This window comes from Chiroxiphia lanceolata, chromosome 10, assembly GCF_009829145.1.
Source record: "Chiroxiphia lanceolata isolate bChiLan1 chromosome 10, bChiLan1.pri, whole genome shotgun sequence".
Lineage (NCBI taxonomy): Eukaryota > Metazoa > Chordata > Aves > Passeriformes > Pipridae > Chiroxiphia > Chiroxiphia lanceolata.
The window spans coordinates 13003616-13027551 of record NC_045646.1 but is presented as its reverse complement, the minus strand read 5'-3'; the positions used below and the strand labels follow the sequence as shown (position 1 = coordinate 13027551).

The window sequence follows — 23936 nt, the reverse complement described above, 5'->3', positions numbered from 1 at the left end:
CCAGGCCTGAGGCTCTTGTGAGCAGCTGAAAGGCAGAGAGCTCCGCAGCTGTGGGGCGATACCCAGACACGTGAGGTGCCTTTGTTCGCCTGGGTGAGCAGCCAAGTTGCAGCCCATCTCCAGCTTCGTTCCAGCTGCAGATCTAAGGCAGCTGACTGGCCTGCCAAAAAACCTAAACACGTCGAGGACCAGGGAGTGGCCTGTGCCATTGCTGAATAATGATGATCCCAGCACACTTATAAAGCGAAGCGGAGAGCTCACCACAGAGCTGTTCCTTGCAGCCCTGGTCCTCTGCAGAGCATCACTCCTCCTCATTCACCAGGTATGTTTCTGAACTGAGAGATTCAAAATGGGAAATGTTTGTCTGCAGCGGGGCTCATTCCTGCTGCTGGAGACAGACTGGGCTTTTCTTTTAAACTTGGGGAAAATGTTACCGCTGCTCCTGCAGAGGAGTTTCTGGCCAGAGAAGCAGAGTAGCCCTGTGCTGCAGGGTCTGTACATGCCAACCTGAGCAGAACCCAAAGCACTTGGGCAGCATCCTGGATCCAGGGGCTGCTTGGGTATGAGCACAGCTCCTGCTTCTGCTCTGCAGGAAACCCTGTCCTTTCCCTCATCACACCATGCTTTTGGGGATTGGTTCATGTTGCATTTGGTGCTGATTTGAATCTTTACCAACTTCCACATCCTGCAGTACTATGTATGTCTTTGCACACAATGACTCCTCCAGAGGCAGCTGTGCTGTCTCTCCCACCACCCTGCAGTGTCAGGCAGCCCTGGCATCCATGAGGATGTCTCTCCTGCCATGCAGGTTCCTGCAGGTGTACACTGCCAGCTTCCATATCCCAGGGTCCCAGCTATGTGCCAGTTCTGGATCACATTCCTTGTACTCCAGCATTTTAAAGCAAACATCTCTTCATTTCCCTTTGCCTCAGCACTGGACAGACAATGATGCTCCTGTGTGTTCTCGGGCGTTTATCATCCCTGCATCTTGCTGGGTGTCACATGTAGGTGACAAGTGCTCTCACCAGACTCACCTGGTTTTCTGCACAGCTGTTAGGCACAGCCTGAGCACTGGCAGGGCTTAAGGCCATTTTGGGCTGGGCACTTTTCTGGCACAGTACCTTTGTGCTCTTCACATGATTCTTTCCTCCTTGCTGTGCCACTGATGTGTTCTGCTGCACACATCCTATTTTTCATGCCGTATTTCACACGAAGTTGTGCTCCAGGGAGGCCCCAGCTCAGCTATGTTCCTTCTCTTCAGGTCTGTTTGCTGCCTGCATCCCAGTGCAGCCATGCTGGGCACGGCAGTGCGGCTCTCAGTGCTACTGAGCGTCTTCAGCTTTGGGAAAAGCCAGATGTTTCATATGGGACCATGCCCAGATCCATCAGTTCAAGAAGACTTCGATATCGAGAAGGTGTGAAAAGTTTTCTAACAGTCTTTCAGGGGGTACTGAGTTAGGCTAAGGGGGTATGAGACTGATGGCAAACTCCCTGGGTGCATAGGGGAGTTGGCAGGTCCAGTCTCAATGCCTTGTGCTGGAGCTGCCAGGGAAGGTCTGTGCCTCTGCCAAAACCCCCCCGTGCCACAGAGGGGCAAAAACTGTGCTGGCGAATGAGCTGGGCTGCTCTGTCTCAGCCCACTCATGCTAAAAGCATCTCTTTAAACTTTCTTCTGCCAGTATTTGGGGAAATGGTATGAGATAGAGAAGCTGCCCTCAACTTTTGAGAAAGGAAGCTGCATCCAGGCAAATTACTCATTGAAGGAGAATGGGAAGTTCAAGGTGATCAACAAGGAGATGCTGTAAGTGTTTGCGTTCGGGCCATATTTTCACTGCAGCAATGGCACTTCTGTCACCTCTCTTGCTGTTATGGGTGTTTATTTTTCTCTAAATTGCCCGTTTCTGTGTCTGGGGGTGCAGATGGATCGCAGTAGGTCTGCTGGGATAAGGGGCTTTGCTGGGGTTACGGCAGAGATGTGGGTCTCTAGTTCCTACCAGTGCTTCCTTGGGGGTCACCAAGTCTCTGTCTCATGGTCCAAGGTGAATGGTGAGAAAATAGATCAAGAGCATGTGGTGACTTCAGTATGAAATAGCCTGGGTCTACCCCCTGGCCAGTTTGTGATCCCCAGTGATGGCTGAGAAGCTGGATGCCCTGGATCCTGTCCCAGAGGCTGGTTTTGGGATGGCAGCCACCACCTTGTGCTCCTGCATGCTGAGAAGTGCTTGTGCCCTGTGCTCTTCTCTGTTCCAGAGTAAAGGGACTCAATGAAAAATGGCAGGGAAGGTGAAACATCTAGGTCAGTTTTACTTAAATATTTGTCAGCTGTTTTCTGGAGCATTTACCTTGCACAGGTAGTAACTGCTGTGTAAGGGGATCAGCAATTGTTATCAGTTTAAAACAGTAGCTAAGTGAATGCTTTTCCCTTTATTACAGTTGAGAGGTTATAATTATCCTGAGCCCTCCTGGATTTTTGCATGGACAAGTGCAGAATTCATCTGTTTCCATCACCAGCCCTGGCTGTCATGGGCTGCTGCTGTGAGGGGCTGAATGAATGAGAGGGAGAGAGCGGTGAACGCAGCGCTGTCCCCTGTGCTCCCGGCATGGCAAGGGCACTTTGTTCTGCCTCACAATAACAACAACAATGTAGGAACACATCCCTTGTGTCCGGAGAGAGCAGCATCCTTGCCTCTCACTGACTGCCCAGCACTGTTTCAGCAGCTCCACTGCTGGGGCAGCGCCTGGCAAACAGCTGGACATTCATTTGCGCCTGCATTGATCTGTGGGACATTAATCCAACCATTGCTGTGCCCACCGCAGCAGCTCAGAACCCTGAAATATCAGGAATGCTTTGGGTCAGTTTGCACTGTGCATCCCTACAGTATCAACCCCTTGACCTCTGCTGCTGACAGGATTTGGTTTTGCCTCCTTGCCTGTTCCTGTTTCACAGAGAAGCGGGAAACTTTCCTGCCCTGCAGGTAGCGTCTAGGTCTTGAGGCACACAGGGGAAAATGAAATTATAAGATAGGCAGCCCAAGTCATAGGGCTTGCTGCCAGCAGGGCAGTGCTCCAAACCAACAGCCAAACAAACCTTGGCTCACCACGCAGGTACAGGTAATTTGTGTGAGGAGGAATGTGCAGTGACCTGGAAAAAACGCAGGTAAATAAACAGATGTGAACATGTGCCTTCCACAACTAGTAGGACTTGAGCTGCTCCCTGGCACATCCAAAATCAGTGCTGGGATCCTCCCATCCCATATAGAGAGGTCTTGCTCTCCGTATTGTCTGTTGTTGTCACCCTGGCATCAAAGGACACCACACTTGCAGGGGCACTTGGAGAGAGGCAGCCTGGGGTGCTGGGGTGGTTTTACCTGAGACACCGTTTGACCTGCTGCACCTGGCCCAGGATCTGCTATGCCCTGGGTGCAGCTCATCCTCAGGGGTGAGCTGTCCCTCCAGGAATGCTGGGGTTCACTAGTACCTGTTTCAGCCACCTTCTGACAGCGGATGTGTCAGGAGGGATGATTTAGTGGAAGCAAAAAAACCATAATTATTTCCCACTCTCCTGACTTTGTTTCTCACCTTTGTCATTCTCCGTTTAGTTCCAATGGCAGAGTCAATGAAGCTGAAGGAGAACTCATGCACATGGATGTAAAGCAGCCGGCCAAGCTGGGCGTCCGCTTTAACTGGTGTAAGTGTGTGGTGGGGAGGCTCCCAGTGCCCGTGGCCTCAGCTGTGCTGTGGTCTGAGCACCGCCACGGGCAGCACGAAGCAGGCACTGCTGCCATGGCATCAGGGGTCAGAGACAGCAAAGCAAGGGGTGAAGTCCCCTGGTGACTTCAGCGCGGCACAATGGGGCAGCGGCAAAGGGTTAGGACAGACTTTGGGACCAGCAGGCAGTGGTTTGGTGATACTGATACGCCATTTACAGCAACAGCCCACTCAGTGGTGGAGCTCTCATCACCAGCTGATCTCAAAGCAAGGAAGATCAGCAGCATTACTGTTCCTCCAGGTCATTTCACAGATGGGGACAGGGAGGAGGGGAGGTGGGGGAGGCAGCCCCACAACCACTGTAAGGGCCAGGAACAGGCTTGTTTCTCTGCACACAGCAGTATAGCTAGTAGCCCACTCTACCTCTACTTATAAGTGCCTTTTAACAACCCTTAATATGTTTTTATTTGCTTTTTCCTTCCCTTGTCACTGTAACACTTGACAGGGGCCTGCTGAGGTGCAGTGCATTTTATTTGTGTTACACAGCACTTTCCTCTGTCCGCAGCAACACTTTGGAAAGTGAGCATCAGTCTCCCTTTTTATTCTGCTCCCTCACACCTTTCCCTTGGCTGTTTCACAGCCCTCCCTCACAGAAGGTTTATTTGCAGATATGGGTGGAGCAGGGGTACTTGCAAAGGAGATATGATGATTGTTCATGAGCACAGCCAGACTACATTCTGTGCTGTGAAGGCATCACCCACAGCCATTTCAGCTGCAGCATGTGTAGCCCCAACCACCTTCACCAGGAGTGAACCCCAGAGAACAGTGCCTGGCACTCCTAAGGGCATCAGAAATAAATCCCAGGGCACTTACGCCTGCCTGCTGGACCCCCCTTTGCTTTCCACCTGGTGGTTTGAAGCTGGAGTAGCTGGCCATCATCAGAGCAGATGCTTTGGGTGTAGCTGCCTGACGGAGAAGGGAATTTGGCTTAGATGGGATGGGCTGAGCTATACTGAGTCCCACTGCTGGGCTCCAGCTGGCTCCACGAGCCAGGGCTCCCCGTGGCAGTGGGTGGTGGTTTGTGCTCCTTGGATTACCAGTGTCAGCTCCTTCCCACCAGCAAGAACGCTCACACGTGTATGAGCTGGGCTGGCTTTCAGTGGCCCAGGTGAGCTGTTCAGGTCATAGTGTTAACTTTCCAGCAAGTCCTTCCTAGTCAGGGCTTTGTGGCTCTCTGGAGTTTGTCTGGGCAGAACAAGGAGTCCTGGTAGGCTTGTATAAATTATAGTTCCCTGTACTGACCACAATTATGGAGCAGCCAAAGTGGGAACAGCCCCAGGAGCTGTGGCTGTAGTGCTGCAGAGCCATCCAGAGTCAGTTTTTCATCACACTCACAGCACCCTTCTCTCTCCCAGTCATGCCTGCTGCCCCTTACTGGGTTGTCTCCACCGACTATGAAAACTACTCACTGGTTTACTCCTGCACTAACATCCTCTGGCTCTTCCACATGGACTACGCCTGGATTTTATCAAGAGCTCCTGAATTGCACCCAGAAACCGTGGAGCACCTGAAGAGTGTTCTCCAGTCCTACAAGATCGACACCGACAAAATGATTCCCACTGATCAAGTCAACTGCCCTGCTGAGATGTAACTCCCAGCACACAGTGACACAGCACCAGACCAGCGATGAACTTTGTTGCTTGCTTTATTATCCATTAGAATTTCTCTATGTAACTGAGAAATTTAATAACCTCTTCGCTAACTATAGTTTGCCGGCCCAGAGTTACTCTTTGCTGTCATTCCCTCTATCACTCTTCTCCTTTTCTTTTTGCCTTGCTCTGACTTTTGCAATTGAGTCAATGCTAATGGGTGAAGAAAAGAAACCCTGAAGTGCAGACATGAACCTCTGCTGTTGCTGTGAGTCCTCCAGCACATGGATGGAAAAGGGTATGAGATGTGATGTGCAAGTATTAGTCCTGGGAAAAAATCATTTATCACACAGCTCCAGGTGTTTTTCCCATTTTTGTCTTGATGTTTCTGGGCCTGCTAGGAATCTACAGTGTCTGTTGGCACTACCTTAGCAGCAGCAACATGCAGACGTGGTGGGTTGGTCCTGCAGCCTGGGAACTGACACTGTGGCCTTGAAAGTTTCCCAGTGCAGGGCTGTAGACATATGCTGCTGCTAAGTCAGCAGACCTCCTTGCTAGAAATCAGATCTGGCCCTTTGTATTTTAAGTCTAAAAATGTCCAGAAACTCAGCATCACTCCATCCCAGGTGTCTGTATGTGTCCTCTCTCACCTCTAGGGAATCTGGTCCTGCACTTTCGAGAGGTCAGCCCTGACTATACTTGTAAGCAGACAGAAAGAGATGGGTCTGCTCCCTTGTTTTCTCTTCCAGAGGCTTTTCCCTGAACTTGGAGAGACAGCAGGCTCTGCCTGACACCCTGCTCCCTGCTGTTCCAAGTACCGGGTGCCCGCTGGCACTGCACCTGCCCTGGCAGGTGTTCACCAGGCACCAGGACAACTCTGCTTGAATAGCATTCATGCAACTCATTAAAAATGAAACAAAAATACCTGCTTTGGGGCTTTTGTACCTTCCCAGCCGCGTGGCCTTTGTGAGCAGGCAGGAGGGCTCAGCATGACCTCCTCTGAGGTCGTGGCACTGCCAGAGCAGGAAGGCAATGCAACATAACACCCATGGCTGAAATGAAATGGTTTGCTCCAGGAGCCTGGAGCTCTTTCCAGCTCTCTGGGGTTGGATGTGTGGGCACCCCCCCATTGCCTGAGCCGTGCCAGCAAACGTGCATTGTGGCTTTGGGTGGCAGTGACACTCAGCTCCTGCTGCTTTTATTGGCATGAAGAAACAGCCATGTGGATGTAGAATGTTGTAAATCTGCTGGAAACATTCTACACGCTGGTGGGACCCTGGTGGTGTGGATGTGCTGCAGAGAGCTTTCTTGCCCTGGGAGGGCTACAGGGGCTGAGCAGGGAGTCAGTATGCCACTAATCTCACTAGCTGGAGGAGGCTGAGACAGGAGGGATCAGAAACAATTGCCATATTTAAGTCATTATCCCTTTAAACTTTCAAATCCTAATGCCACAGTTCCTGTGACATAGAATCAAGCACTCCACCCTCATCCTCAGGCTGTAAGGGTGATGGACACACCAGGATACCAACAGCTGCACGGTGGCTCCCAAGCGTGTCAGATTTTGAGGGTAGATTATTTCATCAGTGTTTCCTCAGGTCCCTATCTTCCTCCTCACATGGATGGTGCTGCTGTAACCCTCATCCCCTATGCTGCCACAGGCAGGGTGGCTGTGCAGGCACTGAGGTGTGCAAACCTGCAGCCGGGGTGCAAACCTGCAGCCCCACTGGAGGGGCAGCCACTGCCCCTGGATACCACTGGGAATTGGGATAGGCAGGTCCTGCTGAGAAACAGGAGTGTTTCACTCAGCAGCAGAACCTTGCGATGCCTGACCCCTCTGGACACCATACTGCCTTCCTCGATGTGCCACAGGAACTGTGACAAACCTGGGTTGCTCTGGCAAACACACAGTGCCAGGGGCATCTCCACACGGTAGCACAGAGCGGGGTCCAGGGACACCACAGCACAGCTGTGGCCTGTCCTGCCATGTGCCACCAAACGTCCCCAGCGCAAAGCACGTGTGGGACACCTTGCTAGTGCAAAACCCTCATGTGTGTACAGGAGTGCCACCCACACACAAGGCCCACATGCTCCCCAGCCCTGGGGTTGTGCAGACACCCCGAGGGCAGCAGCACCTCCCGGTGTGTGGGTCCCGAGTGTGGGCACCGGCCTTGGGTACCCCGTGTGTCCTGATCAGTGCCTGTGAGTGTCAAAATGGGGGATGCCAAGAAGATGGAGCCAGGCTGTTCTTGGTGGTGCCAACCACTAGGACAAGAGGCAACAGGCAGAAAAAGATGCACAAAGTTCCACCTGAACATGAGGAAAAACTTTATTGTGCAAGTGACCGTGCACTGGAACAGATTGACCAGAAAGGTTGTGGTGTCTCCCTCACTGGAGATGTCTCAGAACCATTTGGATACAATCCTGTGGCATGGCATCTCTTCCAACCTGACCGATTCTGTGATTCAGTGATTCTGTGTCTGCGTGCTCCTGCTGTGTCCCCATCGCCGTGTCCATGTGTCCCTGTGCCCGTGTGTGTGGGTCCCTGTGTCTGTGTGTTCCTGCGTGTATCCGTGTGTTAACTCTGTGTCCTCATACCTCTGTGTCCGTGCGTGTTTCCATGTCCCTGTGCCCCCCTGTCTGTGTGCCCCCGTGTCTGTGTGTTGTCCCTGTGTCCCTGTGCTCGCCCGTGTGTCCCCCTGCGCATCTGTGTGTCCCTGCATCCGCGTCTGTGTGTGTGTCCCCATATCCCTGTGCCCGTGTGTCTGTGCGTGTCCTCCCGTGTCCCCCGTGTCCGTGTGTGTGTGTCCCTGTGCCCCCACGTCCCCCGTGTCCGTGCGCTCATCCCCGCGTCCGGGAGCTCTCCTTACCCCCGCATGCGCGAGCGCCGCGCGCGCAGAGCGCCCCCCGGCGGTGGCGCAGGCGCCCTGCAGGCGGGGGCGGAGGCGCTGTCGGTCCTCCGGGCCGCCAGGGGGCGGGAGCGCGGGGTTGAGGCGGCGGCGCTGGCGCGGGGCGGGCCGGGCCGGGGCGGCGGCGGCACCGAGCGGGCGGGACCGGGCGGGCGGCGCGACCATGGAGGCGCCCTCCGTGCCCTCGGTACCCTCCGTACCGGCCGCCGCGGGCCGCGGGCCCATCAAAGGCATCCTGAAGAAGAGCGGCAGCAAGGCAACGTCGGCGGGAGCGGCCCTTGGAGCGCGGCGGGCCAACCCGGCCTGCGACGAGGACGAGCACGGGTGAGGCCCCGGCGGTGGGGGGCGGCGGCAGGTCCCCGCGGGGCCTCCCTCCAGACGTCTCACCCTCCCTCCGGCCGTCCCGCTCGTCCGGGGGCCCGCGGAGCGGGGTCAACCGAGGGCGTCTCCAGCCGGGGCTCTGCGCTGCCCGTGCCCGGGTGATGCCGGGGGTATCGGAGGTTCATCCGGTGCTGCGGTGGCTCGGGAGCTCGGCTCCTTCGGCAATGGGAGCACCTGCCAGGGCTGAAGTACCGCTGGGAGCGGAGGGATGCCGGGCTGTGCTCTTGGGCGGAGGCGGGCGGTAGCTGTGGCCGTGGCTCCTGCCAAGGAGTGGCACTTCCCTGCCGGTGTGGCAGCTCACAAAGGGCTTTACAGATGCTACGAGGGTAGTTCGCGCTTTGGGAAGTAATGCTTTGCCATGTGAGATTTACTCCCAGCCTTCTCAAAGGCAGCTCGTGTAACCAGAAGCGTGTCCCTGGGGAGGGGACCTCTCCTGCACTGAAGTGTCAAGATGTATTGAATCATATGTAAAGATCTCACACTTGAGAATGCACACAGGCCATGTGGTTTGTGATCTGAGTGACATGAAAATCTTGGTTTAATTGTAACATGCTGAGTTAGTCCAAATATGCAAGAAGTGGTCTTTAGCCGGCCAGCACCTGTCCTTGAGCAGTGAGAATTCCTGCACTTTTCCTGATGCACTCAGCATGTTGCTCCTCCTAATGTTGCTCTGAGACTCTGTCACATTATGGTGAGCAAGGTTTGACCTGAACTCTGTTTGTAAAATTGCTTTTGACATTTTTCTTTATGTGGGACCTAACTCCATATTGCAAGGAGAGAAATAATTAGGATAAAATGGACATGCAGGGTTTTTTCTTTTCTTTTTTTTTCTTTTCCTGTTCTTTAGTTTTAGTATTATGTAGCACAGGGTGTTCAGTACCACACCAGACATGAAGTACAGCTATTGGTAGCCTCTGTTTAATTTTCTACAGTTTCTTTTGTACCATGTTGAATGAGCAGGAATTGAAGTGAGTATGAACTGATGAGCATCTGGTGTATTGGTTACTGCACACAGTAATTTCTTGGGAAGCAGTTAGTGGGCAGGAGTCCAGCTTCTATTTCCTGTTTACCAATGTGAGTCAATAAAGTCAATTAGATTATTTTTGAAATTGCCTTGCAAGCTAAAGGATATTGGCTAAACCTGGCAGGCTGCATTAGGAGATTTCCAGGAAAGATCAGTACAGTGTATTTAAAGCTGGCTTGTGTGCAGTTATTATTTTTGATTGGCAAGCATCATCATATCAGTGTTTTTGTTTTTAAAAGAATGATAAATAGTACAGCTGTGATTTTCCTTGCAGATTAAAAATTATTTAATATATCTTTTTTCTTCATGTACCTCTGTCAGCAGCCTCTCTGCTTATTTCCAATATTGAAATTCAGTTCTGAATATCTTTTAAAAATAACTGCAGATGAAAGAGCTCATTGTGTCAGCTGTCATCTTTTAAAGATCCATGTTCAGTAGAGCTCTCATGGGCTTGCATCATTCTTGACCTTGCACTGTCAGCGATGGTAACATTCTTTGGAAAACTTCCTTAATGAAAATATGATGCAAGATGGAAGCTTGAGAAATTGGGACACCCCTGAAGCTGCATCCTAAGATCTGAGATCGTGGTTTAATGGTAGATATGTTCTTGGCATTTCTCATGTGCAGTACTTTTTGCCTTCAGGCCCCTGTAAGAGCCTGTGAGCGATGGGATCTGATATTTTATGAAGTAACAGCGTGAGAGTGTGTGTGTCAAGCACCTGTGCTGGAAGAGATGAGCCTGCTATGGTAGGAGTGAGGTGTTCCTTGAGTAACACTGCTGCTGAGACTTCTTGCCAGTCCAGGGTGTGGTGTCAAATGAAATTATTGTGTATTTTTAAAGATGTGAGAAAATACAAATGAGCACTTCTGAGATTTTGCAAATATGATTTTCCTAAGGAAGATTAGATTTCCTGTTTCCATATCTGAAGGGGTGTCAGGAGGCATTTCCCTGTCATAGTCCTGAGCTCTATCATTAGTGTTACACTGTGCAGACATGCCTAAGCATGCAAAATTGGAGACAAACAAGGGAGATGTGGGTTTTTAGAGCACTTAGTCACTCTCCTGTGATGGCTTTTTACACGCAGTGGAGAAGTGACATGTTTGTCTCTTTGCCACTAATGATTTCTTTTTTCCCTAGCTGAACTTTAAGTTGTGCTTTGGGAGGCGTTCCACAGCCAAGGCTTTTAATGTTGGAATCTGAGTTTAAAGAAATGAGTGTGAAAAACTAAACCACTACGAAGTTCTTCACTCTTTTATTTGTGAGTCACTGCCTTGCTCGCTGTAGGCTGGCTGATTTCGAAGCAGCGAATACAAAGGGATTGTTCCAAGATTGCCAATATTATTGTTGGGTATTGAGTTGTGAGCCCAGGCAATAAACCTTGGTGGACTCTGGGCAAATGAACACAAAGCCTGTGCTGGGAGTTGCTCCCATCTGTCATACTTCCTGCTCAGCTGAGCTCTGTCTGTTTACAGGGGCCTTGTACCCTTGGCCAGCTGCCGTGGCTCATAAAAACCCTCACTGTGCAACTGGGTGATCATCTTAGTCACAGGTGAACTTTAGGCTGATCTTTAACTGGTGATTTTTCGACTCCTAAATAGAAAGGTTTGAAAGACTGGTGTTCCTAGACCAGAGCTGCTGCTTTGTCATCAGGAAGCTCATGACTCCTGGCCCTGCCAGAGCCGCGATCGGGCTCACGTGTTGTCCGCTTAGGCTGCACAAAATGATTAAATAGACCTGAAGCCTCAAACATGAGAGCTTGGCATTGGTTACTGTATGCTGAGGGGATTAAGATCACTCAATTTGTATTCTTTTGGAGTGTAAGTCTGTGGCATGTGGGATTCAGCATCTATTTTTTTTCTCCTCAGTTTTTTTCCTCCTGCACTGTATTACGCAGTGCTCCCGTAAATGTAAAATTTTAGTTTGTGCTTATCAGTTTTTGTTTTACAGAGAGCATTCTGCTCAAGACTATTTGTGTTATTGAGATTGAATATATTTTTCGAGTTTGTTATTGGAACAGTCTGTTTAAACAAGAGTAGTTAAGTGGAAGTCTTCCAGCCAACTGTCCCTCCCCCCCAAAAAAAAACCAACCACACCAAACCAAACGACAACCCTACAAAACTCACGAAGTCCTGTAACATTTGCTTCCTTAACTAATAATTTTCAACAGGAATATGTTAATTCATAAAGTAATACTAAATTGTGAAATTATTTTACTAGTCTAAAGTTAGATTTTTGGCTTAAGCTAAGGGAAAGACCACCTTATACGAAGCTTGCAATAACCTTTTGTAGAGAAAATGTGGAACATGGTGGTTTTTGTTCATTTAACATTTTTTGTGGCTTTTAGATCAGTGGAGGGATGGCTCTTCCTCTGGCCACGAGACAGTTGCTTTCCTTGTGGCTTATATGTTTTGTCAGTGAGCAGTCAGTGTGGGTGAGCTTTTGTTTCTCCAAATACACATAAAATGGTATGTTTTCTGGTTGAGTGAGGAAATTCTAAATAATATAACATCACTGGTGCTTGTCTGTGTAAAATGTGAAACTCCCTCGGCTTAATTACAGCAGTGAATCAGTTGGCTTATGATTCCAATTTAGAATTACAAGAACAGTATTAATAACCAGCTTGTTCTGTGCTGCTTATTTTACTGCAGGGGGGGATTTGCTGGTTGGTATTGTTTATGTAACAGGTTTGCTAATAATCATAGCAGCTCCCTGAGCAGAGGTGAGCTGGAAGGTATTGGGTTCTGTTGAGGTCTTGTGGGGTGTAATAAGAGGAAGAATGCTTTGTTACAAGTTACTGTAAAATCCAGCAGTTCACAAGACAGTGATTGAACAAGACCAGTAGTTTCTGGATTATATGAACAAGAATACATTTATAGATCACTGAGTTTATCTGGCTATTATGACTTATTAGGGAAATTAAGTTGCACTGATAATTTGTCATGACATAAGTATCTATAGAATAGTATTTATTAGTCATACTTTGAATATATCTGTGTGTCACAACAATATTCTTTGCACTTAGGATGTAGTAAAGATCAAAAAATGTTTTAAACATTCTTTCTGTGGTCAAACAGCACTAATTGTTTTTAGAATATAAGAAAATTTAACTTTGTTTTCTTATTTCAGTAAAAAGTCCCAGAAGTGGGATGAAATGAACATCATAGCTACATACCACCCTGCAGGCAAAGATTATGGCTTGATGAAAATAGATGAACCAAGTACTCCTTATCACAGGTATGCTTGCTAAACTCCTGAATGCAGCCAGGTGACGTCATAGTTTTACAGCAAAATTTACCTTGGGGGTGATGTAATATTTATTATGGCTGATTATCTGTGACTGTGCAGGCCTACTGAATGTATGCAATGCATTCAGATTTACAAAGCTGCTAAATAAAGCTTGTAGCTACTGAGGAGAACTATCTAAAAGGGCAAAGTCAATTTTAGAAGCTTTATGTCTAGCAGGCTTTAGGCTTTGAATGGAATAAATAAGTCTGACTTGTATTGATTTTATTTTTTTCAATGCTAGAATCTAATGTTGTCATATCATTATTTAAAGTAGATTTGGAAAGCTTTTAAAGTACTAAAGAAATCTTTTAATTGAAGGTTTTGACTGTTTTTTCAGAAAACTTTAAGCAGCAAATTACTAATAAAAGCTGCTTTTTGTTTTCTCTCCAAGCATGGTAGGAGAGGATGATGAGGATCCAGTGAGTGACTCAGAAGCAAATGAGCCCTTGAAAGCAGACGTGCTGAGTAAAAAGTAAGTATTGTCATAGAAAAAATTGACTAAATGTTATGATAATCTGCTCTTTCCTGGGGTACCTTTTCTTTATGGAAAGCTGTTGCTGGTTTCTCCAGAAGTTTCATTTTTGCTGTTGTCAAATTAACTGCTTTTCAGTGTTTGATGGCGCCACTAGTAAAATTGCAGGTTGTTACTACATGAAAATATGCAAAAATAATGAACAAAGCAGTGTGTATGAGTGTTCTGAAATGCCATGTATTTGAAATAGTGAAAAACTTGCTATTTCAGCATTTTGTATTGCATGATTTATTTAGACTGGCAGCTGCAGCTGAAGGTAAAGGACCCAAGATCATAGCAAGGCAAGAGGAAAGCAGTGAGGAGGAGGAAGAGGATGAAGAATTAACACCTGAGGAACGAGGTAGGCATAAGTTGTTTCCTGTGTTTTGCTTTGATTTTTTTTTTTCCTACCAAATAGTTTCAGATTTTCAGTTAGAAATGTTTGGGAAGAAAAAGTACTATTAGAAAAATGTTGTGATTTGAAAATGAAGATAAATAGTCTTTGAACAAATATGCTGTTTGTTTCTAATCAGGACTGTTTGGTTTGGGATCTACATATAAACAGGAATTTGCTGTTGCTGGATTCCTTCTTGTATACAAGCTTCAGCTGTGAGAATTCCTGCTAAAACAATCTAGAGTCCTCAGTTAAGTTCTTTTGGTTTGGGGATGAGGGAGTAGTTCTTAATATGGACATATTTCAGGTAGGCTTAATTCAATGAGTACCACTGCAATTAAGATGCTACTAATTGCTTGCAAACATACAGATGCTGTTGTTTTCAAAGTAACTAGTTGGTGTATCCAGTAGGAAATCTACAGTTATTCCAAAGCAAATAGCACCTTTAATAGAGATGTTGTTTTGTGTTAACTTGAACTGGAGTGTTTTGAGGGAACAGTCAAACAACACTTCTGAGGTTTCAGTCTTGCATTATCTAGCTGGTGCTTCTCAGATTTCCTGGCCCCAACTTTAAGCATGTAACCCTGCTATTCTGAAGTAAGAACAGAAACCAACAGTGTTTGGGCTGCCAATAAGCAAAGTTTATTTTAATTATAATGCATTATTGCTAGACCTGCTAATGTTTAGTATAAGGAGCAGAGTTAGGCTTCAGGCCATGGGGAAAGTGGAAAATATTTTCTTCTACATGTGGTAAATATATCTCTCATAACTGACCTTTGGTAGCTAGCCAGGAGTCAGGCCACATCTGCACAAGTTCATCTTCTGTCCCACCAGTATGTCTCAGTTTGTCCTTAAGTTTACTTAGAAACAAGGCTTGTGAAACTTTGGAATTTTGTGTGCTGCTACCAGATGCTTCTCTTGGTTCAGACTTGCTCTTACTTGCAAACAGGTTCTTTTTAAAGTGCTTCAGACATTCCAGTCCATCAATTACTATCCTTTTTGTGAGTCAGACTCAATATAAGAACACTCCACTGCTTGAAGAAAATAATTTTAAATCAGTGATTGACTAAATAATGCATTTTCAAGGTAGGAACAAATTTGATCTAGGAAGCAGTGAGTGCCTCTTTGAAGAAGAAATAGGTTGATTTTTCTTTTTAAGGGAAGAAATAAATATTTGCATTTGTTTGTTCACAGAGAAAAAGAAACAGTTTGAAATGAAGAGAAAAATGCACTACAATGAAGGAAGAAACATCAAACTGGCAAGACAGCTCATTGCAAAAGAACTACATGGTGAGGAAGAGGATGATGATGATGAGGATGAAGAGATGTCTGATGCTGCAGATGAGGAAACAATGAGTACAGAAGCTGCTGTACATGGTGAGCTACTGATTAATTAAAAAGCACGTGTAAGTACTGGTGTCCCTTTGAGCTGTTGGGAAACAGTGAGCAGTGCTGCACACTGTCTTGAGAGGTAGATCTGTAGCATGGAACACAAACCACCAGTGTTGATAAATAGCACATAGGCTTTTGTTTGTTTTGACAAAACAGAAAAGCAAACAACTCTGCTTCCTACTGTTTCCCCAACATAACTGACTTTGGGCAGTGAAGTTGCCAGCATCCTTTTTAAGGGAAAAGCTGTCTTGTACCCAGCATTAAAAGCTGTGGCCACACAGGAGAGCCTGGCTTTTTGTTGTGGGTCAGTTCCCATTCTGCTCCCAATCCATCCTAGAGCCAGCAACGGGAAACAACCATGAATGTTTCCTCTCCACTGAGACAACTGTATCTTAACTTCCTAAGGAAGAAAACTCTAATGTAAAACTGGTGTTAGGCCTTCAGTACAGACTTGTCCTCGAGCAGTAATGTTTATTTCTATAGTATGGGATAAGACTCTCAGCTTTGCTTTTAGTGCAGCTACTGGAAGAAAGTCTGGGACTTTTAGGTTGGAGCTGTTTCTGAAACCTGCTTCAGGGCTGTCTCTTCACAGGAAACTTATAAAACTATAGAGGCTGACATCTTCTCTTTCATCTTTAAGCTGCTCTCTGGGTGAAAAGGGTAAACTGTATAATAAAAGTCTTAGATTTTTGTGGTGGTCTTCTGGTGAATAATTACAGTTCACTTCCCACCTATGTGTGTAACAGCACTTTGAACAAGTTTTTGACATTAAAAAAACAGACATCTGTTGCTGATGGGCTGTGAAGTCTGTAAGCCTCATTCATCTGCGGGTGGCAAAGCTATGAGATGTTAGCATGGTCTGCAGACTTGGGAAGATGCTGCATGGGTTTAACTTGGTTCACATGTGCTTTTCACAACCATGTGAACTAGGACCTCTTCTAAAATTCATTTAAACTCCACACAATAAAAAGATGATATGCAAAGTTGCATGTTTAAGTCTGTGGATTGCACATTTTAGTCCCGTCATTTATTACGGGGGACTAAAGCCTTCACAATTGCTCTGAAAGGGTCATTTGGTTCATGTCTGAGACCCATTACTGGACTGACTTAATCCAGTAACTTAACATATGCCTTATAATGGCTAATTACTAGAACTTCACTCTCCAGGGGAAAGGAGGGCTCCCATAGGCAACCGTATGACCTTTCTCCATGGCTTGAAGCTGCCATCTCTCTGCACTCTGCTGTAAAACAGAGGCAACTCCGCTCCCCAGCTGCATTCGCCACTGGAAAGAAGGCACACCTTTGCAGCATTTTTCCATCTCTATTGTTGAAGTCCATTCCACCTTCCTCATAACCAGCTTCAGAGCCACAACTGGTAATTATCAATTTTAGACTGCTCATGGCTTATAAACTGTCTGCCAGTTTATCAACCCATTAACTAACTGGTTCACCTCCACACCATAACATATAGAAATACTTTCCATTAACCTGATGTAGTTCTCAATTCCTCACTTTTCTATCATTCTGCTTAAACCTTGATGTTTCATTATCTCCTAATCTCTGTATCAACTCTCACAGCTTTTGGTCTCTGTCCTTGGATCAGTTCTTCTGAGGTTCAGTACTGGTCTCACTTCTGTAGCAGCTGGTGAACTGAATGTCCTCAGACATTCCTACGTTGCGATAAATGTTCAGCAACATAGCTGTGTTAATGTCAAAGTTTTACTGAAATAACTTTTTTGAGATTACATCTATTTCTCTCTCTCTCATCTGTATTCTGAGAGCACAGAAGAATTTTCTTATTCATAAATGTCAATTAGAGCCACGGAACATTTCTCAAATAGATGGTTTTAACAGTTGCTACTTGGGTTTTTTGCCCATCTCTGCTTTTGGTCATGCTGTGCTTTTGGTCACATTAAGCACTTGAGTATTTAAAACAGTATTTCAATTTGATTGTTTCCTTTGTGGAAGTAGATCAAAATGCTATTAATATTCATGTTCCTGAGATTCCCTTGTTAGTATTGTAAGAGTATGGAAAGATTATTCACCTGGGTAGCTTTCAAAGAGCTCTTTGACTTCAAATTGTGTTTTAAAGTGCTTTTGTATAGGAAAGGAGGGGTTGAGTGATGCAGGAGCTGATTTTTGCAATGGCTTGTATTGGCTTCACTAACAGCCCTGACACTTGCTTTTAATTGCAAAGGAAATGTCTTGGGGTTTCTGGTGTTGTATTGTAGCTACATTTTGATAAATCCTTCCACTTGACTTGAGTTCTTGGGAAGTTGTGGAGATGGTGAGGTGATGTGGCTACCACTCCCCAGTTACGCCTGTCAGTCTATGTGAGTGGGAGCTGCAATGCAGTGTCTTTTTATTCCAACACAATAACATGACTTCTGTAGTACTGATGATTATTGCAGGTAAAGACGTGACATAAGAGGCATTTCCTAGTGGTCTGTTGTAAATTTAGGGCTCCACTGGCTCCTGAGTTGTCTTTTAGGCAATTTGAGACCCTCTTCTCACTTGGAAGTTTTTTTTTGTCTATGAAGATCCCTAAAAGGTTCTGTGCGTCCCTCATCTGATGTTCTTTTTTACCCTCTAATCCTGTCTGTTTTGTATTTGAGTAAAACTAACTCTTCTAATCTCTACACTCCCCTTTTGAAGAAGGGGCTAAAGTCTTAGGGCAGGTTTTTAAGAAGGCTCCTGTCAGACACTCCCAGGTTCACTAATCCAAGTTGCGCTTCTTGGTTACAGACTGAGGTTTCTTGCCGATCGAAATGAAGATGGCCAGTCCAGTCAGTGATGGTGAGAACTCTTCGTGTATTTTTGCCCGTCTCCATTGTGGCTGCTGAGTGTTCTAAATGGATGGGTCATTCCTTGCTTGCCTCAAGTAGCTGTACCTTATCCTATTCATATGGATTCTAGCAGCCAAGATTTTTTGTGGAAAAGAAAGTTGAAGTCGCAATAGACTGTGCGTGGCACGGGGACTGGAACTAGATGACCTTTAATGTTCCTTCCAACCCAAACCATACTATGATTCTGTGTTTGCTTGTTTCAACATTTCAGCTTCTCTGGCTACTCCCTGTTTATGACTCCATGAACAACATAAATAGACTTTGCCAGCAGAAGTGACCTTTGTTCCTCTCCATAAAAACTTTTCCTTTAGAAGTTCTCTTTGAAATCACTGAAGGGAATATTCCTGATGTAGGTAAATTTAAGCATGATGATTGCCCTGCAGACCTGTCTTTACTTCTGCTGCAGAAAAGTATCAGGTAGAGGGTATTGTCTGTAGCAGTTTAATTGACAAGCAGTAAGACTATTGTTCTCTCTCTGGTTCATTTAGCTGTGCTAACCTTGCTGAGAGAATGCCCATCAGCTGAGCTGTCACTGACTGGATGTGCCCTTTGGCCTTTGGTAGATACAGAATATGCTGTGTTTTCTTAACCAGGGCAAGCATCGCCCTAAAGATGATTTAAGTGAGAAGGCTGGGAGCACACAGCAATTGGTTCTGCTGGTTAACTATGCTATTTGCTTGTTAAACTGCACATTACCAAACCTAACTCATGCCCAAGCTTAACTGGTCTTTTAAAGAGATTATTATCATTTTGATGTGGTATTCTTTGATCTTTCTCTTCTGCCACTAATTTTTAGGCACATACATATATATAGAGAGAGTGGACTTTTTTTGTATAAAAAGCACTAATAAGGAGTTTTCTCCAATTTGTTGCTGTGCTTTGGCTCAAAACCATGAGTTAACAACTTCCTGAAAACACAACAGACTGTGCTCCTTCATGTATAAAGTTGGAGGTTTTATTTCAAGTGTCTCACTGAATTGAAATTTGACATGGAAAGTACTGTGTTTGCTGATGTTCAAGAACTTCATGTGTTAGGTCTTAACTCGTGGGTTAAATCCTCCCAGTTCCAGGGGTGGTGCTCGGTGTGCTGAGCAGTGGTGTTGGCCACCTTTTCAGAGCGTGAGGGTAAAATAACTACTTTAAGTTTCTGCACTCTTAGACTAAAAGCTAATACACTGCTAAGATGGCAAACTTAACCTTTGGAGAAGCAAAGATGATTTCAGGAGGATATTTATGTGTGTTTTGAAAATATCCAACGAGTGTGAAGAATTATCTGTTTTTTTTGTAATCTTTCTTACACAGCACATGTTACTCGTGACCAGCTGGAAAGTAGAGCACACAGCATAGAAGAAATCTGTCCAGAACTGTAACTGCTTGTCAAAGACACAAATATAAACATCGCTTCATGTTTTTTGCAATTAAGGCTCTTAAATGTTGAGAAGCATATCAGTTACAATGTTGTATTGCCAAGAATGTTAATTTTAGACTTGTCCATTAGGCAGAAAACACTGTCTGATTGATTTATTCTTGTGCCTAGTATTTCATGAAGAATACTGCTTCATAATCTGTTCAACCAGAATGGCATTCCCTGTATGTATAATGCTGATTATCTTGCGTGATGTACTGTTATTCTTGCTTTGAAACACTCACTGTCTTTTGGTTTTTCACTATTTATTTGAGAGTGTTCTAGATGTGGTGTCTCTTATCGAAAGGTTTGGGATTCAAGAGCCAAACGGTACAGCATAATATCAGATTGACATGAGCTATTTATCAGATGTGTTAAGCAATTTAAAAAGGGATTATTTAAGTCCTACAACCTTTTTGTAAAGTGTTGACCTGTTAATCTAGATTTCAGTATGTTACTACCTGCACTTTCCCAGTCTTTAGAACAAGAGCTGTGTTATTTCTTAAGAGCGGTGTTTGGAATCGGTTGTTAGTTTCTGACTAAAGCAGTACTAACATCTGGTGGAGGGAATGTTTTGACACTGGAAAGGGCTGACTTGATCTTTGCTTTTCACTGTCATTATCTCTTCCATCGGGACTGGCTGTTTTGTGGAGCTCTCTTTGGCTTATTGTGACAACATGGAAGTTTCCTCCAGCTTTTCTCTTAAAACCACATCCACTGTCACTCTTCTGGCTCATTTCAGACGTTTGGTTCTTTCCAGTTGCATGAACAGTGCTTGTGCTACTAGCACCTGAGGAAAAACACCCAGCCACAAGGAAATCCACATCAGGACTGTGAAGATGTGCTGAGCTTAGGCTCTGGCTGTTCTTTATTAAAGATAACTGCTGTTGATCTACTCATTTGGGGTTGGCAACCCCCATACTGAAAACCACTGGTCTATATCTTCCTATGTCCATTGCAACTTAGAGCAACTGCTTTTATAAATGAAGGCTTTTTGGAAGACTAGAAGGGAAACTGCCTAATTCAAATACTTTGTTTACAGTGTGGTTATATAGCCCCCATAAAGAGGGATTCTGCACCTCCAAATTGCTGTAAGCAACTTCCCACTGGGTGAAATTTGACTGGTGAATGTTCCGGTATTCAGAGTAGTTCCTGGGGTTTATTACACAAACAAAGTAATACACTTAAGCTTTAGCTTGGTTATGGAATACAGTGTATATCTTAATTTTGATCTGAATTTGATATGTTGCAAAAATCCATATAATTATATGGATCTATTTTAAAATGTCTTTTTCTCCACTGTATATGTGAAGTTTGAATAAAGGAATGAAAGTTATTTTACAGTTATATGCATTCTCAGGTGTGAGCTTTCCTGAAGTCCCAGAGAGATTGAGAGTGAATAAGGTGATAGGATGCTGTCCTTTGGAAGATTTATACAGGAATAATTCATTAGAATGGATGCATTGCCAAAGATACCTGTGAGTTGTGCTAACTGGGTGTTGTAGTGTGCCTTTCCCAACTATCTCCTCTCCTTAGTAGTAACAGGGTAGTTAGTCAGCTGTGGGTTATTTAATCTTCTGAGGTCCTGAATCAGGGTTAATAGCATCTTTTCACAAGAAAGAGTTGAACTCTTGATTCAGGCCAGTGTGGTGATGCTAATTTTTCAAGATGGATAATGCTATTTCTTCTTGTGTCAAACACAGTCACTTCTATAGAATAAACAGGGGTTAAGAGCAAGCATTTAGATACTTCTGACTGCTCAAGTAATTTATTTGAGCTTTAAATTTGGCTCACAAGAATAGGATTTCAAAACTCTTAAGTGTGCTCCCTTTCCACAGCAGTTTGCAGTGTTCAGAGTGGTGTCTGCACTGAGCTGTTTCAGACCCTGTGCCAGGCACTGAGGTCCTGCTCGGCAAAGTCACGTCGCTTTCAGAGGGGTGTGTGGGTGGGTCGGGGGGTGACCAATGTGTGTGGGCAACACAAATCTGTACCTGTACTCGGTGATAAGTACACGTGGGTACTTTGTACCTGCAGTTAAGGTAAAATCCAGCAGCACCAGCTCTTATCCAAGCTAATGTCCTGTCCTCCTTACCCACCCCTGCCTTCTGTGTCCAAGACCATTTTGGTGCTCAGTGGGGCTTCTCTGTACCCTACAAGGTCTAGAAAGCATTTTGTTTAACGAACAACCAAACTTTGCTAACTTCCAATAAAGACCTTTCCTGTAATGGCTTCCAAAGTCCGGAATGAAATGAGTGTGTAGCTTTGAGGGAGGTACACTACATAAATGCATGAAGATGGTTTTAAATTAACCTCAGAATGTATAGTAGGCCCTTTCATCAGTCAGATGATTTTGAGCTGAGTGATTTCCCTTTTTCCATGCCACCAAACCCCTAAGTTCCAGTTTGATGCCATTTTGAAATTTGTTTTAGTTTGGGGTTTTTTAAAGGCTTTGTTCTCTTCATTCTCCTCGGTGCTGGCAAAAATTCTGTTCTGCTGTTTCATCTTCCTCACCAGGAGTGCAAACCTGATGTCCCTGACACTGCTTTTAACTGAAAGGCGGGTTCACTTGGTTTTCTCCAGGCTTACACCTTCATGCATTTTAAAAGCTAAACCAGGCAAGTAGTTACAGATATTCTATATAGCTTTTTTTCCAAAGGGATGTCTGATTTCCCTCTACTTGGGAAATATCAGTTATAGTTCCCTGCTGAAGTGACAAGAGAAGAAATGCCTTTTCTCTTTTTACATTGATGGGGATTTAGCTTGCATGCACATCTTAATCTTTAGGTGCATATGGTAAAGGCTCATTTGTACAGTACAGAGTGGTATAAAGAGGAAACAAAAGATATACAGCCCTTACTAATGTGGACAGTGAGCTCCACAGCATCCTAATTGTGAAGCTTCTTGCACAGGCTTGAGTCCTCAAGCTGCATCCTGTTTGAGAGAGCATTTTCAATATGCTTCCAATAGGAAGATAACTTGCAAATAAGAGCCTTAACTCTGTCTATAAAGTCTTTTTTTTCTGTTCTTAAAGTTTCTTTCACACCAAGTTGTACACAGTTCGTCGAAACTGCAGATATTTTTTCCACTCTCTCATGTTAAAGCTGTAAATCTTACCAGAACTCTTTGTTTCTGTAATATGCTTTTTTTGTGGTGTTAATTATGATGCCACCTCGCAAATGTAATTATTCTATTGGAAACCAGTGTTAAGTGTCACAACGTAAATAAAACCATTGTTTTCATTACTGCCTTATGGCACTAATACTAATCTATTGGTTTTACTTCTTGGAGCTCTTCAGAAGAAACCAGCAGCTACTGCAGAGTTTGCAGGCGTGTTCACAGATAGATTCTTAAACCAATATTGCAATTTCCTTGTGACTGCAAGTGAGGATGTACTCTTTAGTGTAACTTTTATATAAATCAAGTTTGTACACACTTTCAGATTTGTTGGCTTACCTGGACCTCGGGGTAGATCTGGTAACCCGAATCAAGAATTTAAGACAGCAGCACCACATAAAAGGTTGCATTTTTCAGGGTGTTTTTCTTTGTGTGTTGTAGGATTTAGGCACGACTGGTCTGTCTTTTCATGGTCAGCGTTGAGTAATCACTCACCACCACTGAGTAATGGAAAATTACTAACACCAACTACTCCTTAGGAAGTAAAACTATTCCCAGAAAAAGAGCTGGGCTTTTTTCAATTGCACACTTCAGCTGAAAAGTGGATTTCACAACATCAGTGCAGCCTAACTGATACAAGTATCTCTTAACGTAATGCTTCTTCTCAGTGGGTGTGACTTGACTCCTTAACCAAACTCGTGGTAGTTTGGCTACTTTTGGTGAGGGACAGCTCACAAAAACATACGGTTGTTACATCTGTGTAACTTGGAGTTTGGTTCTGACATTTCGCCAGTCTTAGGAAAAAACCCTGACACCCTAAACCACTACTGAATGAACCACAAAGTGTCCCTTTGCTTCTGTGAAAGGACACCTGAACTGAGGGAGGAACAGTAAGGGTACTGCAGGCATTCACCCTCTGGGAAACAGAAGTTGTCTTATGTTCCCCTCCATCCTTCCATGCTGACTGTTTCTCCTTGTGACACCACAAGGATGTCAGGGGTGAGAGAATGGGGAGAACAGGAAAGAGAAAAAGAGAGGTGAAACGTGGTGCAGGTGCTGGGGCAATGGAAGGTGTGAGGGCTGCAGGGGATAAGTGGGCTCGCTGGAAGCAGGTGTGGCAGCTCCTCAAACTCCTGGAGGAGCCAAGTGTGAAGATTATCAATGCACGTCAGCTCCCGTCAATGCACGGCGCCCCTGTGCTTGCAGGATGGAGCCCGGGTCGTGTGACTGCTTCATCTGTGCCAGGTCTAACCTGAACAGTAAGTCATACTTGTCTGTCCCTCCTTTGGGACAGCATGGCTGGAGCTCCTTTGCTTGTTA

General features: G+C 45.3%; 2 protein-coding genes across 6 annotated transcripts; both read left to right on the top strand.

The window, feature by feature from the left end:
• Positions 1 to 216: 216 nt before the first annotated feature.
• APOD (apolipoprotein D) lies at positions 217 to 6281 on the top strand. Its single transcript, XM_032697846.1, has 5 exons — positions 217 to 322; positions 1262 to 1415; positions 1680 to 1801; positions 3600 to 3688; positions 5124 to 6281. Exons 2-5 carry the CDS (start codon positions 1293 to 1295, stop codon positions 5357 to 5359), a joined length of 570 nt encoding a protein of 189 aa, XP_032553737.1. The 5' UTR covers positions 217 to 322; positions 1262 to 1292; the 3' UTR covers positions 5360 to 6281.
• A 2093-nt stretch (positions 6282 to 8374) lies between these two features.
• PPP1R2 (protein phosphatase 1 regulatory inhibitor subunit 2) lies at positions 8375 to 22741 on the top strand. Of its 5 annotated transcripts, XR_004358774.1 has the most exons (8): positions 8393 to 8587; positions 12796 to 12903; positions 13346 to 13426; positions 13723 to 13826; positions 15054 to 15236; positions 16419 to 16626; positions 17997 to 18047; positions 19400 to 20849. XR_004358774.1 is itself a non-coding variant. In XM_032697615.1 (7 exons), the coding sequence occupies exons 1-6, from the start codon at positions 8427 to 8429 to the stop codon at positions 17999 to 18001; spliced, it is 642 nt and encodes a 213-aa protein (XP_032553506.1). In that variant the 5' UTR covers positions 8375 to 8426; the 3' UTR covers positions 18002 to 18047; positions 19400 to 22741. The 5 variants fall into 5 exon arrangements, 3 of the variants coding, with proteins under 3 accessions (XP_032553506.1, XP_032553504.1, XP_032553505.1); XM_032697615.1 differs by lacking the exon at positions 16419 to 16626 and having other exon boundaries at positions 8375 to 8587; positions 19400 to 22741; XR_004358775.1 differs by lacking the exon at positions 16419 to 16626 and having other exon boundaries at positions 8394 to 8587; positions 15054 to 15265.
• Positions 22742 to 23936: the final 1195 nt, after the last annotated feature.

Excerpts from the sequence above, each read along its gene's own strand:
- PPP1R2 (XM_032697613.1), top strand. The coding sequence starts at position 8,427 with ATGGAGGCGCCCTCCGTGCCCTCGGTACCCTCCGTACCGGCCGCCGCG. Across the intron at positions 12,904-13,345 it reads CCAAGTACTCCTTATCACAG|CATGGTAGGAGAGGATGATG; the intron begins GTATGCTTGCTA and ends TTTCTCTCCAAG. Across the intron at positions 13,427-13,722 it reads GCAGACGTGCTGAGTAAAAA|ACTGGCAGCTGCAGCTGAAG; the intron begins GTAAGTATTGTC and ends TGATTTATTTAG.
- APOD (XM_032697846.1), top strand. The coding sequence starts at position 1,293 with ATGCTGGGCACGGCAGTGCGGCTCTCAGTGCTACTGAGCGTCTTCAGC. Across the intron at positions 1,416-1,679 it reads AAGACTTCGATATCGAGAAG|TATTTGGGGAAATGGTATGA; the intron begins GTGTGAAAAGTT and ends TTCTTCTGCCAG. Across the intron at positions 3,689-5,123 it reads GGGCGTCCGCTTTAACTGGT|TCATGCCTGCTGCCCCTTAC; the intron begins GTAAGTGTGTGG and ends TCTCTCTCCCAG.